At 39.9% G+C, this 20980-nt stretch overlaps 1 protein-coding gene across 14 annotated transcripts in view; it reads right to left on the minus strand.

The window, feature by feature from the left end:
* The window catches only part of LOC136851228 (uncharacterized), a 354709-nt gene that overhangs the window by 58865 nt on the left and 274864 nt on the right, over nt 1-20980 (minus strand). For all 14 annotated transcript variants that reach the window (XM_067125171.1, XM_067125164.1, XM_067125170.1 and 11 more), the window contains one exon: nt 7358-7478. In XM_067125171.1, the coding sequence (XP_066981272.1) occupies nt 7358-7478 (121 nt within the window). The remainder of the gene's footprint in view (nt 1-7357; nt 7479-20980) is intronic.

The following is a 20980-nucleotide window of genomic DNA, read 5'->3' on the forward strand; positions in this document are numbered from 1 at the left end:
TGCACTTCAGTTGGAACAAATTCTTTGCAACTTCACACTGCACTTCAGTCAAAACAAATTCAATGCACTTCACACTGCACTTCAGTCAAAACAAATTCAATGCAACTTCACACTGCACTTCAGTCAAAAAATTCAAATTTACTGCAACTTCAGTCAAAACAAATTCACTGCAACTTCATACCTGCAATTCAGTCAGAACAAATTCAATTCAAATTGCAACTTCACAAACAAATTCACTGCAACTTAACACTGCACACTGTGCAAATTCAGTTGAAATTCAAATTCTTTGCAACTTCACACTGCACTTTAGTCAGTACAAATTCACTGCAACTTCACACTGCATTTCAGTCGAAACAAATTCACTGCAACTTCACACTGCACTTTAGTCAAAAAAATTCACTGCAACTTCACACTGCATTTCAGCCAAAACAAATTCACTGCAACTTCACACTGCACTTCAGTTGGAACAAATTCACTGCAACTTCACACTGCACTTCAGTTCACTTCAACTTCACAACAAATTCTTTGAAAAACAAATTCACTGCAAATTCAAAACAAATTCTTTGCAACTTCACACTTTAGTCAAAAGAAATTCACTGCAATTTCACACTGCACTTCAGTCGAAACAAATTCACTGCAACTTCACACTGCACTTCAGTTGGAACAAATTCTTTGCAACTTCACACTGCAAAACAAATTCACTGCAACTTCACACTTCAGCACTTCAGTCAAACAAATTCACTGCAACTTCACACTGCACTTCAGTCGAAACAAATTCACTGCAACTTCACACTGCACTTCTGTCAGAATAAATTCACTGCAAATTCACTCACACTGCACTTCAGTTGGAACAAAATTCACTGCAACTTCACACTGCACTTCAGTTTAAACAAATTCACTGCAAATTCACACTGCACATCTGTCGAAACAAATTCACTGCAACTTCACACTGCACTTTAGTCAAAAATCAAATTCACTGCAACTTCACACTGCACTTCAGTCAAAAACAAATTCACTGCAACTTCACACTGCACTTCAGTCGAATCAAATTCAGAAACTCACACTGCACTTCAGTTGGAAGAAATTCACTGCAACTTCAAACTGCACTTCACACTGTCGAAACAAATTCACTGCAACTTCACACTGCACTTTAGTCAGAACAAATTCACTGCAAAAACAAATTCAACTTCACAAATTCTGCACTTCAGTCAAAAGAAAAGTTTAAAACAAATTCAACAAACAAATTCACAACTTCTGCACTTTAGTCAGAACAAATTCACTTCAACTTCACACTGCACTTCAGTCAAAAGAAATTCACTGCAACTTCACACTGCACTTCAGTCAAAACAAATTCACTGCAATTTCATACTGCAATTCAGTCGGAACAAATTCACTGCAACTTCAGTTTAAACAAATTCACTGCAACTTCACACTGCACTTCAGTGGAAACAATTTCACTGCAACTTCACACTGCACTTTAGTCAGTACAAACTCACTGCAAATTCACACTGCACTTCAGTTTAAACAAATTCACTGCAACTTCACACTGCACTTCAGTTTAAACAAATTTACTGGAACTTCACACTGCATTTCAGTCGAAACAAATTCACTGCAATTTCACACTGCACTTCAGTCAAAACAAATTCACTTCAACTTCACCGTGCACTTCAGTCTGAACAAATTCACTGCAACTTCACACTGCACTTTAGTCGAAACAAATTCACTGCAACTTCACACTGCACTTCAGTCGGAACAAATTCACTGCAACTTCACACTGCACTTCAGTTGGAACAAATTCACTGCAACTGCACATTCCACTTCAGTCAGAACAAATTCACTGCAACTTCACACTGCACTTCAGTCGAAACAAATTCACTGCAACTTCACACTGCACTTTAGTCAGAACAATTTCACTGCAACTTCACACTGCACTTCAGTTTAAACAAATTCACTGCAACTTCACACTGCACTTCAGTCGAAACAAATTCACTGCAACTTCACACTGCACTTCAGTCAAAACAAATTCACTGCAACTTCACACTGAAAATCAGTCAGAACAAATTCACTCCAACTTCACACTCCACTTCAGTCGGAACAAATTCAGTGCAACTTCAAAATGCACTTCAGTCGAAACAAATTCACTGCAACTTTACACTGCACTTCAGTCGAAATAAATTCACTGCAACTTCACACTGCACTTTAGTCAGAACATTTTCACTGCAACTTCACACTGCACTTCAGTCGAAACAAATTCACTGCAAGTTTACACTGCACTTCTGTCGAAACAAATTTTACTGCAAGTTTACACTGCACTTCTGTTGAAACAAATTCACTGCAACTTCACACTGCACGTCAGTCACTCAGCTGATTGTTCGCTAGGTTAGATTTTTATTTACAAATTGATGAGAAATAAGTGTTGTATGTTAAAAGTAAGAACTGTTGCACTTTGTTTTTCCCTCTGCTGAGTATTAATATAATTGAAGGAAATGACTGCAAAATTTACTGAATATTTGTTCTAAATAAAATACTAGGCAATGAGAAGGAAAGGCAAAGTCAGTGGATGAAATAATTTGATTTTAGTTACCAGTGCTCCATTTACAATTTTGGTGCCTAACCATGGAATATACTTTGATATCACTAACAAATAAGGCGAATTTGTCATGAACCAGTAGGCCCAGTTACGTTTGTTACTGCTTGAAAATTTTAATTAGGCCAATAGACATTGCTTGTTGCTTGTAGGCCTAAAAGCAAAGATTGATATTTCACAACGAGGCCTTGCAGATTAATGCAATTTATATTTCTCTTACACATAATAAGGAATGACAGGAAAAACAGCTTTAATGTATGCATGACCTCAGGTGGTCATGAAACGAAGTGTCAATCAATGGATTGCTAACCGAATACTTGATCGTCCCGCCACAAGTTGTTGCTTTTTCGTATGTACAGTAAAACCAATAAAAAATGATTTCAGAATGATATAAATTTTGCTAACTTATTTTTATATTAAGCTTCTCAGTAAAAATAAATAATTACAGCCGTAGAAAGCCTTGTAATATCTCGGATGGCGAACAGATCTTCTTAGATTATTGAGAAATGTTTCTTACACTATTATAAATATGCCACGGGGGACACTTTTCACATAGATTGTCTACTTGAAAGATATAATTCATTTAATAGATCCCATTTTCTGTAGTAAATAAAAAAAAAAAAGGAAGCAAATACCGAAGTGCCAGTGAATGTGTTGAGAACAATACGGCATATGCTGTATATACCTGAGACCTTTTCATTGCGTGTGTCGTCTCTCTTCTGGCAGACGACGCGATGTCTCAAAAGCGCTACATTTTATGGGCGCTGTGTTTGCCTCCTCGTCAAAGACATCTCGTGATTCATTCTCGCTAGTCTCTTCTACTAACTTTTAAGCATTTAAATTTCAAATGTAGCATGGACTCCACTGGAAATAATACTGATTCCCTCTTACATGCGATATTTAATCATACTAGGCTACATAGGATCTTGGGTATGGCACGAATGAGTCCTTTATATTTGTCTTATAGATAAATTATGTAAGTGCACTGCAACAATGATGATATATATGGAATCCTCTTTTACCTTAGTATTACGAAATACTAAGGACTCTCCATGGGGACTGGTGCTAAATTTAACAAGACTGGAAATGAGATGCATTATCTTGGCAAAAACATATTTCAGGACAACCACACTCTTACGTCTTATTTCATTCCTGAATATATTCTCCTTTACCTAAGGCAAATTTGTATATTAATATCAATGTAAATTATGGGCTAAAAAGAATTATGCAAAAATCTCTTTAGCACAAGATATTTGAGTTGTGAAGCTCACGAATTTTGCAATAGACTGTGTTCAGACCATCTTATTCAGAATCCCATAGCAGAAACAGTGTGTTATAATTTTTGTTCAAAATACGACAAAATGGCAAACATGTCAATTCTAGAGGATTCGAGCATTAGCTTTGTCGCGAATTTTTCCCCACGACTGGGAGGGTCCTAACTGCTGGGTTGGAGTAATTAGGCTACACTTGAAGGAATGAATTATAATTACAATTACTTTAAAAAAATGTAAATTACAATTACAATTACATTTGGAAATAGCAATTACATTACAATTACAATTACTTAACAACAAATTCAATTACAGTTACAACTGATTTCGGTGCGAGAGTAAACGCTAGGCTAATCTTTGGCGCAGGAAACAGTGTAGCCTATTGAGGCGAGCAAATCGAGCTAAAAGGATTACGTAATTTATTTCTAGAAGCGTAAGTGATAAAAGAGCAGAGGTCATATTAAAAGAGTATTTATTAGCACTAGTTAGGAAACACTTGGACTATGACCTTGAGTTCTGGTTACATTACTATAGGATGGAGATACTTTCACTTGAATCAGTAGGCTACAGAAAAGGGTGACCAAGGGGATTCATGAGTTGAAATTTTTTTACCATACGGCGAAAGGCTTCATTCATTTGCATTCTCTTGAGAGACGTGGAACGAAGGGAGATTTAGGTGAGGTGTTTAAATGGATTGAGAGATTCAATATACAGTAGGCTATGTGAAAAAGATACTTTAAAGCGAGTAGTTCAGATAAAACTAGAAGTCATGGTTTCAAAGTTAAGTTTCAAAGAGGAGATAATACGGTAGTAGTTTTCGCAAAAAAAAAAAATGTTTTGATTAAGAGAAACACTTGTTTTGAACTGTAATATTAGTTCTTCATTTACCAGCAGTAGCAGCAAATAAATAATTAAGTTTTCATTTCTTTAGTGCACTGTAATATTGTCCTTTACCATCATTAGTAGAAAGGAAAAATTACAATTTTATTTTGTTCGGTCATTGTTTTTGTAATGTTATCCTTCATTTCCCAGAATTATAGATAGAAACAAAAACTACATCTTTGTTGGCGCTAAAGAAAACAAAAAGAAATATAAAAAAAATGCTCTTAAATAGCTGGGAATTTTTCGAACAATTCATTATTGCATTTAAATAATCAATAGCATTGAACGGAAAGAATCTGTTTCTCGTTCAATACACGATAGGCTACGTAGCTACGGGAACTGGAGGTGCCCATCACGTGCGATGCCTCCCAGTGGCGGAGAACCACCAAAATGAAGTCTTATAAGCAACCCATCACTCCTAATGGAGCCCGATCCTTATCACTTGAATTTTATAATTACAATTAAGTTACAAATTATATCCTCCTGTCATTAATAAAATTTCAATTGCTTACTATAATTTCATTTTCATTTACAATTACAATTACACGAAATTCTGTAATTAATTGCATTTCAATTAAATTACAGTTACAATTACTCCAACCCTGGTTCTAAGTCCCGGATGGTATGGGACTGGGATGATCAGGCCTGAGGGGCACTATCAGCAAACATCGAAGTGAAGGTCCATCAAGATCAGGCAGGGTTTTACAATTTTATTTAAAAATAGACTACTTGAAATTCAACATGCATGAAACTTAACGCACACGCTTAAGGACCACGTGGTCGGGAACAAAACAAAATGCTGAAAGCAATACAAAAACCCATAAAACTAAAAAAAAACATGCTTCTAAAAGCTACAATTTTGCACAAAACTTATTTCCGAACAATCAGACTACACCTTAAGCAAAAATTAACTGGATTAAAACTAGGATGTCCAAAATGTAAAAGGATCAAACTAGCATACCAAATGAACCGGCTCTTGTTACAAAATGGACAACTTGGCTGGGGAGGTGACGACGTGGAGAGTGCTTAGCTTGTGAGAGGTGCTAAAGAAGAGCAGGAAGACAAGTACTGCTGGTTTATTGATTGTTGTTTTAGATTTAGCTGGCCTTGTGCCAGCACGGGCTCTTGCTCCTAGAGCAGCCCATAATGGTTTATTGATGAAGCGACCCACTTATAAAGCGGTGTGCGGACATCGGCATATACACAGAGACCACCACTATAAAAATTTACATGTGATCCGAGGTCAAACAATTTCTCTACACAAAACAGGACATGTACATATAGAAAACATGATTAACAATAGCTGGTTGGACACAAAAACGCTCTGACACATATACTTGGTACAAGGGCAAATGAACAGATAATAAATATACAAATCACAAGAACGATAATAAGATATTGTACGTGCGACCTCGGGCCAGCTGTGAAGGCACTGCAGAAAACGGGATGTTCATCATGGAGAACCCGTTGAGCGGGGACTTTACAAGCTTACCTCAGTGCTATACCCTCGAGAAAGACACATTTTGTCCTTCTGCATGTCTCGTCATCACCTTGGTTCCCTCTCAAAATTTCTAGATAGGTTACTTTACTAAAGAATGTACTCAAATTATATAAAAATGAGCCTCTCTGACATTCCTGACACAGACAACACAGGCAGTTCGCAGGACACAAGTAACAATCAAACATATTTACAGAAAAAAAGTGAACCACGAACTCAGCCGCCTGCTTACCACTCCCCGTTGCTTATCCTGAACGTTGTGAAGGGTTGTTGAGAAAAAATGGATCCAATTTTTTTCATGGCACACTTAATACAAGAAAATATGCATATTACTACAGAAGACAGATAAAAAGATGTTATTACCAAGAAACCAGGTAGCCTACCCATATCGTGCCAACACAACCAGACAAGTGAAAACATCATGGCAGTACATTTCACCTTCATCAAGATGCTTGCGCAAATTTTCCATGGGTACGGAAAAAAGCGATGGTCTTTTTGGGTGATGGTGTCCGGGAGGCAAATTCCTGAGATGTATGCTAGTATTGCACCACCCCCATTTTTTTTCCATGCAACTAGGTTAGGTTACTTAGGTTAGGTTAGGTTAGGTTGAGTTAGGTATCTCCAGAGTAATTGGGTGTGAGAAACATAATGAGATTATTTTCAAGAAAATTCTATGGTTAGTTTTTAAGATATAACATCCAGCTTTTTTTCAGAGAAAGGTCCCGGTACTTGGTTTCATCTCAGAGAAAATACATCCAGGAGACCTCTCTTGCTCTAGACTCACTTACAGTACATGAAGGAAGAGGAAATGACAACTTGGCAAACAATTCCAGAGATTTTGGGATTTTCTGAAATTCTTACATGGATGCCTATAGGGCTTGGCTTTATCATGAGAGATATACTTTCAATGACAGACAAATCTTAGAATCAGTAAAGCGATTACAAAAAAAAAAAAAAAAAAAAAAAAAATCTGTCAGTAGTGCTTTCCAGTTTCAATGATTTTTTTTTTTGGCAAAAACTGATAAATGAGACATTTAAAAACTGTTTTTTGTTAGAAAACACTACCTGATAATGATGAACTATTATGAGCAGTAGCATAGCTTGTAACAGAAAACTTACTTGGCTAAAGAGAGAAATGGCTCTTTCTGTGATCTGTCCCAGTCGTGCTCCTGAGAAATGCAAAACGTCCTGCATAGTTGGATAAACATCAAATGGCGTTGTCAGGCGGTGGATGTTTTCTCTGCATAAAACAAATTTTACATATACATATTTATATATAAATAATACTATATTAATATATACTGATGTATATATATATATATATATATATATATATATATATATATATATATATATATATATATATATATATATATATATATATATATATATATGTACACTATTCAAAAATGTTTGTCATATGCAATTTTAGACGAGGAATTTTGAATAGAATGGTCTGTTCACAAAATTGGTAGCAGTCTTGTATTACAGAAAAAACTTCCCATGGATAAAGGTATATTTCATGAATTAAGAAACGAAATTACGCTTTAAAAGTCAGTACAAAGGACACATTAGTTGCAAACAAAGCAATATGCACTAAGATTAGCAGGAAAAAAAGTAATATTCACTTCTTTTCATATTTCGCATCTAAACCTTTTTCTCAGACATATCAGTAAGTCAAACCCATGTACATAAATTACAATAACCTTTATTTACATATCTACAGAGTCAATAGCGGTTATGGCCTCTGCGAGCAGCAATACCCCCACCAGGTGGCGTGGCATGCTGTCCACCAGCTGTACAAGGTTCTCAGCAGGTATCCTGTTCCGTTCTTCCGAGAGAGCATGACCTAATTCTCTAAGGATGGATGGCTGGTTGTCCCTTTGTCTAATTGCACGGCCCGATCCCATAAATGTTCTGTGGGGTTGAGATTTGGGCTTAGTGAGGGCTGCCTCAGGACGTTCACATCCTGGGATCAATTGGGCCGTGCAATTAGACAAAGGGACAACCACCCATCCATCCTTAGAGAAGTAGGTCAGGCTCTCTTGGAAGAATGGGACAGGATACCTGCTGAGAACCTTGTACAGCTGGTGGACAGCATTGCCACGCCGCCTGGTGGGGGTATTGCTGCTCGCAGAGGCCATAACCGCTATTGACTCTGTAGATATGTAAATAAAGGTTACTGTAATTTATGTACATGGGTTTGACTTACTGATATGTCTGAGAAAAAGGTTTAGATGCGAAATATGAATGGAAGTGAATATTACTTTTTTTCCTGCTAATCTTAGTGCATATTGCTTTGTTTGCAACTAATGTGTCCTTTGTACTGACCTTTAAAGCGTAATTTCGTTTCTTAATTCATGAAATATACCTTTATCCATGGGAAGTTTTTTCTGTAATACAAGACTGCTACCAATTTTGTGAACTGACCATTCTATTCAAAATTCCTCGTCTAAAATTGCATATGACAAACATTTTGGCGAATAGTGTACACACACATATATATATATATATATATATATATATATATATATATATATATATATATATATATATATATATATATATATATATATGTATATATGTATATATATATATATATATGTATATATGTATATATATATATATATATATATATATATATATATATATATATATATATATATATATATATGTATATATGTATATATATATGTATATATATATATATATATATATATATATATATATATATATATATATATATATATATATATATATATATATATATATATATATATATATATATTGTGTGTGTGCGTGCGCCTGCTTGAAATAACCAGAATATGTGATGCACACATTCAGATGAACCTCAGGGAAAAATGAAACAGGGTATATAAATCCTGACCATATTCATCTTTAGTATTTCTAAGACATCATCAAAAGGACTATTTACAGTAATGGGAATGACAAAAGACATGATAAGGCAACTGTACAAACGAACATTATGTCGGCTGGAAAAAAATTCACACCTGACAAGTGGGAAAAGAGGTGAGGGGCAGTAAACTCATCAGCACCTGAGGTCGATATTCTATTGACAAGGCTTACTGTATCTGTGCGTGTGGGATCACACCTTTCCTTTAGTCCAACTGAACTACCTCCCTTGCGATATTTATGTTTTATGTGTCTTTTCCTTTGGGAAAATGAGTGGATCAAGATTCCTTAACTGATCATTTGTTGCTCAATGTGTGGAAAGAGAGCCCAGTGGGTGTAGTGGCCTTTGGCGATATAATGGTGTGATTTAAGTACTCAGTAAACAGTGAAAAAATACACAATTTCCTTAGAAGCCGACAAGGTGGTCATTTCCTTAGAACGGCTCCTCTCTTCAAGCTAACACTAGTTTAAGTACTTTCAACTGAAGTAATGGCTTCATTCATGTTGAGACGTCTGAGAGGTTTCCTCTTTGCCTTCTGTCTGACCGCTCTCTCTCTCTCTCCTACTATTCTTACCCATTTTATATAGTCGCACAATTATCGATGATTCCGGTATGCTTGCGTTACCAGAAGTAGACACTAAGTAATCCTGTTCAACTCGGGCGACCGGAAATATGTTGAACAAACAAATTATGTCATCCTCTACGTAAATAAAAAAAAAAACTAACGAGCTTTTAATTAAAAAAAAAAATAATCACGATGTCAAGAATTTCATCAGTGTCTGTATATTTGAATGTTTTTTCAAACTAAACTTTTTAACGAAATTAAATTACGCTGTATCAAATGAAAGAATTTCGTTTTACTTTTTTTTTTTTTACTCTGCAACAGAAAACGATGCTTGAGGGAACCGATGCAAAAGAGTGATGATAATTGGTACTTTGACACAAGTTTTTTTTTTTTTTTATTACATCTCAGTTCGATTATGCTTCTTTCCCCTAGATTATAGTCATCTATCTTTTTTAGTCCCTATCCAGTTGATTGCTTGATTGTTTTTTTCTTTTTTTTTTCTTTTCTTTTCTATTCTTTTCTATTCTATATTTTTTTTTCTATTCTTTTCCACTGATTCTCGAATTTAACCAACATAAAGGTCGCCACATGACTTACATGGATTTGATATACACGTTCTTAAGAGTACTGTCTGGTGAGTTGTTTATAAGTGCTTGTTTCATTTTATAATTATTCGTAAATGGTACATTAATTCCTAAGTTCTTAAGAAGATGGGGAATATCTTTTGAATTATCACTACGTGGTAGTACAAGCGTGGCTTTTTTTTTTTGTTAGTTGTTCATATCATAAAATGTCCTATTTCCGCCCATAAAATATTGTCTGATGAAGAATCAGAATATTTTAATTTCTTATCTGTATTCCTAAATACACCTATTTCCTCATCAATACACCTATAGTAGGCTAAATATGCATGGTGCTCTCAAAACATGAATGCGAAAACTGGTTTTTATACGATATTTCTTTGGTCAGAATGAAAATGTACATGACTCTTTGCGTACTAGGCAATCTAAAAAAGGGTCGCCTATGCTATTGTCATTTTCATGGGGAATTTTTTCGGATGAGACATTCATTTTGTTACTTCTTGACTAAATATGTATTACGTCGTTCATGTATCTAACCACATCACATTTCATGGAGTCATCTTCAGCACCAATGCTCTCTCTGTGCTAGGGATTGATTGCCTTGACTTGATGAGTCTTCTCCAACTATTCTTACTGAAAGCATCCTCCTCCAACCCTTCTTCATATCTCCTTCACTTGATCACTCCATCGAATCCTATGCCTCGTTTTTGACCTTCTGCCCCTAAAAGGTTCGATCCAAGACCTCTTCACTCCTTCATCTCTCTTATCATATCCGTATCTTTACTAACACCGGTACTTCTAATTTCTGAATTTTCGAGGCTCTCACACAGAGATCCTCCAAACCCACCTCAGTATCCTCATTTCTGTTTGCTCCAGCTCCTGTTTCCACCTCCTTAATCTTCATGATGACGTACACTTCAGAACGAACTGTATATCATCAATGGTTTGTGTAGGATGGTTGATTGTATGTGACGTCTGTTGTCAGGAGGAGAGCATAACTGGCGCCAATGTTTCCGGCGCGCCTGCACTTCACTTGCAGTCACACATATGTACTGACTGGACCTGTAATAAAGCACTGGAGTGTCCCACGGGTTTCCTTCTGCCTCTAACATGGCGCAGTGAGTAGGATCCTGTAAAAGGATAAGGATGTCTACAACAGGGAGACTGTCTTTCATGACAAGGGGGGCACGATGATCCTCCATGGGTGTCCACAGTACTCTCGTTGGAGTGGCGCCAAGATCACCAACTCTTCAGCATGTAGATGCCGAAGGGCGAGATGCGTTGCAAGCCCTTAATGACCGCTTGGCTACAATGGCGAGTGGCTTGTGTCTACAGAGCAGCCCCAGGGCCCCAGCCCCACCACTACCAGAGAAGTGTGCTTTGGAAATGTCATCGGCCTCCTTCAGGACTTGGAAACGGTCCATGACACAGTGGCTTAGGCTATATAAGCTTCAACCAACAGATGCAGTTCAACACATTAGGCTTCACTGCACCCCAGAGTTGCAACGTACACTGGATGCCAGGTATAGTGATGCACAGTGGGCTAATTTGTCTCCAGAAGGGGCTTTGGATGCTATAGGGGCCATGGTTCTGCGTGCTTTGAACCAGGCCATACATTGGGCTGAGTTTTTTGTGTATATGCAAGGACGTGATGAGTCAATTAGTGAATATTTTGCAAAGTGCTCGCAAAAAGCCATGGATTTTGGCTTCCAGTGTCCTAGCTATTTGTCTGAATATATGCTTATTAGGAAGCTTATGGTAGGTCTAAGGGATGAGATACTGAAAAGAGACCTCTGTAGGTCGTGTGATTCCATTTGTAGTGTAGATGCCTTAAGGGCAGTGTGTGCGACATATGAGGCAGCCCGCAAAGATGCTTCTATGCCCCAGCATGACACATGGCATCAAGAGCCACGTGCGGCCGATGTGGAGACAGACCCCAGCCCCCCTGAGTGTGCAGCGGTGAAGAGTGGTGAGAGGTCCTCAGTTTCCATCAATGCTCGTATGTGTGGGAACTGTGGAGTGCAGCATGAGCCAAGGAAGGTGTTGTGCCCGGCAAGAAATAGTGTTTGTCATGGCTGTCAAAAAATTGGCCACTTGAAATGGTTCTGTAGGAGCAAGAAGAAGATGACGAGTGATGCCCCTGCTTCATCAGTAATGCTAGGAGCAGTCACCGCCGGGTTACAGCCCAGTATGCAGCCTACTATACAAGTGATAGTGTCCTCATCAGTGCATGGGCCTAGGCCTAAGGGTCACAAGCCTGTACGGGCTGTGGTAGACACGGGGGCCCAAGTGTGTGTTGCAGGCCCCACCTTGCTGTTGACCCTCATTGAAAGGCCTGCCCCTTCACAACACTGCAGGGGCCTATGTGATGTTGCCAATGTTCGATTGGAGTGTATGGGGACTGCCCCTCTTCACATTCAGTACAGTGCCTGGGCAACCGTCCAAGAAGTGTACTTCATCAAGTCTGCAAGGTCTTTCTTCCTTTCTTTGGCTGTTTGGCCTCATGTCCCAGTCCTTTCCCCACCACCTACCAGTGTCAGCGAGCCTCGCACTGGAGCATGAGGTCCCCACAACCATTGGGCCATCCCTGCCTAAGCCCTCATCCATGCCCTTTCCACCAGTGGAGAAGAACGTCCTAAAGTTAGAGCAGTGGCTCTTGCGCCATTTTTCGCCATCAACTTTCAATACAGAGAGGGAGCCCCTCCCAGTCATGGAGGGCAAGCTGCACCATATTCATCTACTGCCAGGGGCAACCCCCTATGCATGCCACACCCCAGCATCAGTGCCGAAGCATTGGGAGTCAGAAGTGAAGAAGCAGTTGGACCAGGACATCAAGAAGGGCACCATTGAGAAGGTACCTACTGGTGAAGCAACAGAATGGTGTGCGAGGATGGTCATTGTTGGCAAGAAGTCAGGTCAGCCCCACCGCACTGTGGAATTTCAATGCCTTAATGCCTCCTGCAGGAGAGAGACACATCACACCCCTGCTCCTTTTGACATGATCTTTGGGGTGCCTTTACATTCCTTTAAGACAGTGGCAGATGCACATTGGGGCTTCCACCAGGTGGAGTTAGATGAAGAGAGCCGCAGACTCACAACCTTTGTCACAACCTGTGGGTGTTACCGGTACAGAAGAACGCCCATGGGACACTGTTCAGCTTCAGATGTGTACACCAAGAGGTTTGATGACGCCATCAAGGACATCCCCCGAAAACACAAATGTGTGGATGATACTCTTCTGTATGACAACAGCATCGAGGAGGCCTTCTGGGACACCTATAATTTCTTGGACACATGTGCCAGAAAGGGCATAACCCTCAAGCCAGAGAAATTCAGTTTCTGTCGAAGAGAAGTGAACTTTGTCGGATTCCAGCTGGGATGGGATTCCTACAGGCCCACAGAGGAGAGTCTAGCTGCCATACGGAGATTCCCTATGCTAGATAACCCCTCTGTCACTGACATCAGGTCATGGTATGGCTTTGTCAACCAGTTGGCACCCTTTCTTGCCACTGCCCCGCTGATGGAACCCTTTAGAGACCTCCTGAAGATGTCTACAAGCAAGAATGTGTATTGGGATAGCAACCTACAAGAGAGATTCCGCCAAGCACAGGAGGCCATATGCAAGCTGGCCAAGAATGGGCTGGTATACTATGACAAATCCCAACCTACAGCGGCCCTAACAGACTGGAGCAGGGATGGGATAGGGTTTGTCATCCTGCAGCAGTACTGTGCTTGTGCCTCGGCTGATGTCCCATTTTGCTGCAAGGGTGGGTGGTGTATTGCCTTATGTGGGAGCCGCCACTTGTCGCAGGCTGAAGCTGGGTATGCTGCTGTTGAGGGAGAAGCCTTAGCTGTCACATGGTGTCTCAAGAAGGCCATGCTACTCCTGTTGGTCTGCCCCAGCTTACTGATCGTGACCGATCACTGCCCGCTGGTCAAGCTCCTGGGTGATAGAGAGCTGAAGGATATACTAAACCCAAGACTCTTCTGTCTCAAGGAGAAGACCCTACAATACAGGTTCCAGGTAAGATACTTGCCAGGAAAGAGGAATTGCGCTGCTGACTTCTTATCACACTTCCCTGCTCTCCGTTGCGAACCAGATGACAAGGATTCTGAACTTGAAGAGGATAGGACTGCCGCCCTTGTCACTGCTTCGGCCACTGCCCTTGAGCAAGAATGCCTCATACTGGATGAGCAGAGGGTCAAAGAAGCAGCCTCTAAAGACCCTGTGTACCAGCTGCTGGCAGCTAAAGTTGCAGTAAATGACTGGCGCCCACAGAAGGCACAGGAGGTGGCCTGCCTATATCAGTTCTACTCAGTTAGGGACAGGTTATCTATGTAGAAGGCCTGATAGTCTACACTTACGAACAAGGATGCCCACTTCTGCTCATACCAGAGGAACTTCGCCGACAAGTCATTACAGGCCTTCATGCAAGCCATCAGGGGGTAGACTCCATGCTCCACAGGGCAAGACAATCGGTTTACTGGCCAGGGATGGAAGGCGACCTGCAGAGCCACAGGGATGGATGTGCCTCTTGTGATGTACATGCTCCATCACAACCCGGTGAACCATTAGTACTCACACCACCCCCAGAATACCCATTCCAGTCAACAGTGGTGGACATGCTACAGTTGGAGCGCCATATGTACATGGCCTATGCAGACAGGCTCACTGGGTGGCTGGAAGTGGCACACTTCCCACATGGCACAACGTCATCAAGAATTATATCAGTTTTGAGGACATACTTCACAAGATGGGGAGCACCAGAGCTAATCTCGACAGATGGGGCCACAAACCTCATTAGTGAAGAGACCACATCATTCTTCAGAAAATGGGGGGTTACGGTACGCCTGTCATCAGCCCATTATCCCCAGTCTAACGGAAGGGCCGAAGCAACAGTCAAGACTGCCAAGAGGACCATCAAGTCTAACATAGGCAAAGGAGGCAGCCTCGGTTGCAACAAGGCATCCCTGGCAATTCTTCAGTAACTCAATACACCCCCTAAGGGGTTTGACAAGTCCCCAGCACAGCTTGCTATTGGCAGGTGGAAAGGCACTGGGATGAGATAATTCAGTGGAGGGAGCTACGAATGGCAGAGTCCCAAGAGGAGACCCCACCACTTACTGGTACCAGGGAGCTTTCTACCCCTGGTTGTAGGCTGCAGGGTAAGAGTGCAGGATCCTATAATTAAAACCTGGGACCGATCTGGGTTGGTAGTGGAGTCTAAGGGCCACTGACAGTATCTCATTAGGCTGGATGGAAGCAGTCGGGTGTCACTTAGAAACAGGAAGCACCTGAATGTGTTAAAACGGCAGCCCCCAACATCCTAAGCCATTCCCCCACGCCAGGAACCCGCTCCACCTTGTCCAAAACGGTGCACAGTGCAACCCTCATGGATGGGCGAGTAGGTCATGGGTGATATTGAGCGTTAACCCATGCTTGTGCTTGTGTCACCTTGTACAGTTACATTTTGTTGTCCCTCATGCTCATTTTATCTTTTGTTTTCAGTAAGCCAAATTGGATAGAAATTCTGTTGTGCAAACATATTTTATGCATGTACTATATATTGTTGCAATGCATGTCCTTGTATGTTGTGACACTCAGTGTTAACCATTACTCTTGTCCTATGGGGATTTTCCTTTTACAGTTTTCTTTGTCTATATATATGTATTTAATACATATTTGCTTGTTATTATTTTCATTTAATATTGTGCCATTCTGCCATGCCATAATCTTAGGGGGGGTGGGTGTAGGATGGTTGATTGTGTGTGATGTCTGTTGTCAGGAGGAGAGTGTAATTGGTGCCAATGTTTTCCGCGTGCCTGCACTTCACTTGCAGTCACACCTCTGTACTGATTGGACGTGTAATAAAGCACTGGAGTGTCCCACAGGTTTCCTTCTGCCTCTAACAGTTTGATTACAATGCATTAGATCTTGATTATCAGTTTATTTGGGATTTTTTTTTTGTCACACACTTCCCCTCCCCTGCCACCATCCATTTTCCCCAAGCTGCTTTTATTCTACATTCAACCTCAGCTTCAAACTCTCCCTCCTGGCTTAAAGTAGATGCTGTGTATTTGAAATTCTCTACCTGTTTTAAGTCTAGGCCTCTTCTGTCGTGTACAAATAACACTGCATGGAGTGATTTTGTTTAATTACCTGCTTTAAAAAATTCCATATATAAGTTGCTTGAAACTGGAGACAACATTTTCTCTCTTTCTCTTGCCTGCGAGTAATGGCAGAATGGCTGACATTGTCCTGACTTGAAAAACTTGTGAGGAGGGTTAACAAGTCCTCCCCATCCCCCTCCTATGCCTCCTGTTCATTCAGGAGGTCATGAAGTAGAGAACTGGTCAGAAGAGATGTTAAGGTGTGCAGAATGTCTTCAAGAGGCATGAGAGGCCCATTAGAATCCTGATGGATGAAATTGGCAGGGAAACAAGGACTGCTTGAGTTTGCTTGTGTTTCCGAGCTGAAAAACTGGGCTGCCAAAGAAGTGGATGGGGGTCTGAAGCAGCTGTTGAGTGTATTATGTAAAAAAAAAATGGTGATTCTTCTTTGCAATCTCCAGCTGCCAAATTTCTTAAGTTCCTTCAGCCAACTCAGAAGGCCTGGTAAAACAGATGTAGTTGATGTTGGAATCATCATCGGTGTTGTCATCTTAAGGGGCTTTCTCCTCAATCTCAACAGCTGTCTCATCACCGGACATCAGCTGGAATCCAGGATTGCAACCATTACCATTCAGCCACTCTCATATGTCATCTCTGGGAACATTTTTGCCTCCCTTCATTAACTGGGCATGAAAGGCATCGACATCAAAACCTTGGACGTTAATAAGGCTTCTTCCCCCTTCAGGATACAGTCTCATGCATGCTCCAAGGTCTATTTGGTGACGTCCTTCCAGTCATCTGCCAAATTGAGTTGTAGGTGGCAGAGTTCAGTGAATCCTTTCAAAGATTCTCCAGAGTCTGATCCTCATGTGCATCCAAGCCTTGCTCTTTCTCCTGTTTGTCCTCACACACCACAATTACCTCCTCCAAGAACTTCCACCAGTATAGAGGTTTTATTAAAGCAATAACACCTTGATCCATCAGTTGTATGGGTACAGTTGTATTAGGAAGCAAAAACGTGACCCCAATACATCCTTTGTTGCCAACCATCTGGCTATGCCAAGGTCATGTGTCTGATGGAGAATTACCTCCGTACAATAGCGGTTATGGAACCAGTCAGAGACAATCTTGGGAGTGAACAAAGCCCTTGCAAGGGATGTGTTTGCTTCACATGTCCAACTATGACTGGTTTGCAATGAAGGCTGACATCAGAATTTGCACATAGCATGGCAGACACTCTTTAGAAAGCTTTTGACCCAATGCTTTAATTTCTCATCAGCCAATGTAATGGTTTGCAAGGAGCAATAGAATACATTAGTTTCATCAGTATTGTGGATATGAAGCAAAACAAGGTTTCTTTTTCATCAAGTCTTTCATGTCTGCTAAAATTTCTCTATTCCCTTCTTGGAAGCATCCAAGGCTTTGCCAAAAGTCTTATTGTTGAACTTTGACTCAAAACAGCCAACCCTCAGATGCCTTAAAGTCTGCAACCCCATGTAGACCTGTGAACTTTGTAACAGTACCCTTCAACTCAGCACCACATACACGCACCCCAGTTGAACTATACTGACAAAACCAGATCAAGATTGATTGTTCAGCCTCCTTATGGCAGGGTTTGACCATGACCTTGTGAAATATCTTCAACTTCTTAAGTATTTCAGTTATTCTCTGTAAGGATGAATGCAGGACTTCAATTTATTATGTATCCCTTGCAAAGGAGTTAGGAAAAGATGAGTGCTTGAAAAGAGGTGTATTCTCTATATAGCTGAGACAGACACTGATTTTAAAATTCAGCGGCCTAACGGCCGTAAGCATGACGTAATGAAGACGTCACTACAATAACAGAAAATAGAGCTGATTATAAGTTAAACTAAACTAAAGCAATATACAACATTTGCTCCTCTCGAAATGAAAACACAAAATAAAACAATATTATAATGGAAGAATAACCTTGGCAATCATTTACAGTGAGCACACCATAACATCTCTAATATTCGTCATAACCGTGACGTATCACAGGTTTTCTATTTCTAGCTGAGCGCCTGATAGGAGGCACATCTGCTATGGGAACATCACTAGAGACCCTAATAGTTAGTACACTTATGTTATTGTGAGGCGAAACATTGATAGGGGACCCAGCAAAAATATAAGGTTGCATTATTGGTTGATGAGAAGGTAATTCATTATAGGATGATAAACAACTGGACTCATTATTGATGTTTTCTTTTGTTCTGAACCTACGGTTGACAATAGTTGATTACAGTGTCGTTTCCATATGACATCTAATTCCTGAACATGAACATTATACACCTAATTTCTGAACAATTGTACCATGGAACCATTTCGGACCATCTCTCAATAAGTGCCAGAACTTTATCACCTACCTCAAATTGATTTATTTGTTTGAATTCACAAGAAGGTTTATTAGCAACATATTTAGGGTTTATTCTATCTTTGACCGATACAAACTTTCTATTATTCAAGGACACTGATGGGGGAATGTTAGTAACAGAATGTGGAACAGTACGACAATGGAATAAAACTTGAGCTAAGCGTGTTTTGAATGATTCATCACTTTGATATATCTTAAGCAAATCTTTACAACCCTTACCCCCCCTCTCCGCTTGACCATTACTTGATGGTGAATAGGGAGGAGGAGTTATATGAATAATGCCATTATTCTGCCATTATTAGTGAAACACGAAGCATTATCTGATACGAGTGTGTCACACAACCCATTACGTGAAAACACAAAACGCAAGGCGTCAATTGTTTCACTTGCACTCGTACTATGCACTATTTCCACTTCTATATACTTACAAAGTGCATCTACAACAATATGACATGTATGAGATTCATAGAAAAAATGGCCTATATGAACACGATACCATGTAATATGGAGTAGGCCATATTACATGTTGATTCTTACTTGATCTTGCTTGAACAGACTGACACAGCTCACAGTTTTTAACCAGCCTTTCAACATCATGATCAATGTTAGGGTACCAGATAAGAGAGCGCACCAAAGATTTCATACTACATATTCCTGGATGGCCTACATGAAATTTCTCTAATACCATCTGGCGTAAAGAATGAGGAATTGAAACACGATTCTGATACAGAATGCAGCCTTTCATAATAGACATATCCTTCAGAACGTTCTTATAGGCAATAAGTTAGACTTAGCATTGATAGAAACACCATATTTTATACAATGTTTCAATTCAGATAAACTTTCATCCTTATCTGTCTCCTTTTGAATTTCAACACAGGTTATATTCATAGCAGAGAGGGAATTTACAGTAAAGATTAGTTCATATGGCTCACAATCATGACCATATTCAGGTAGAGGCAGTCTACTTAAACAATCACTGTTGACATTATCTGTGCCTTTTGAATATTCAAAACAATAGTTAAACTGAGCTAGTCTTAGATACCAACGCTGTAACCTAGCAGAACATGTGAAAGGTAGCCTACTCCTGCTGTATGGGAGAACAGTTTACTTACGCAAAGGTTGTTGATCATTCCTAATGATGAATTTTGAACCAAGAAGAAATTCTCTGAATTTTTCTCACCCAAACACCACAGACAATGCTTCTCTTTCAAGATTGGAGTAATACGTTCCGCATTGTTCAGAGTACGGGACGCAACTTTTACAGGCAGCCACTGAGAATACATATCTTTACGTTGCATCAGTACAGCAGCAATCCCACATCCTGAACTGTCTATTTCCAACAAGGTTTTATAACCTGGATTATACTCGTACAACTGTAGAACTCTGTGAGATGTGAACAATAACTTAACAGTATCAAAGCACTCCTGTTGTTCTTGATTCCATACAAATCTTGCATTATTACGCAATAATTTATACAATGGGGCAAACTCGTCAGTGAATTTAGGAATAAAATGTTTATAATAGTTACAAAGTCCCAAGAATGCTTGCAATTGCTTTAAGCCTTTGGGTGGAGGGGCATCAACAATGGGACGCACTTTTCCAGGGTCAGTATGCACCCACCCCCTTACTATTGAAAATATGCCCTAAATAATGCACCTCATCTGTAAAAAAGGAACATTTATTGTTATTAGCTTTGATACCAGCATCCTGGAGAGTATTTAATACTCTCCTCAAGGTAACAGTCCTATGCTCATCAACATTAGGAGACAAAATAAGTAGATCACCCTGGTAAATAATCAATCACATCATTAATGTCATTCAATAACTGTAACATATATACCGGGACTAGCCCGTAAGCCAAATAGGAGGTAATTGTATCGATACAACCCTTCACAAGTGTTAACTGTTGTATATTTCTTAGATTCTTCATCTAACGGCAACTGTAAAAATGCATCTGCCAAATCAATTTTAGAGAAAACTGTGGCAGAGCCAACTTGTGCAATGACCTCGTCAATAGAGGGTAATGGAGTCTGCACTGGATCGGGGAATTTATTCACTGTAACCGAAAAATCACCACATATTCGAATGTTATTCTCATCCTTCATAACATTAACTGTGGGTGAAGCCCAATCACTGGAATATACCTTAGATATTTTACCACTAGCAGTTAAACTGT

This window comes from Macrobrachium rosenbergii, chromosome 23 (genome assembly GCF_040412425.1).
Source record: "Macrobrachium rosenbergii isolate ZJJX-2024 chromosome 23, ASM4041242v1, whole genome shotgun sequence".
Lineage (NCBI taxonomy): Eukaryota > Metazoa > Arthropoda > Malacostraca > Decapoda > Palaemonidae > Macrobrachium > Macrobrachium rosenbergii.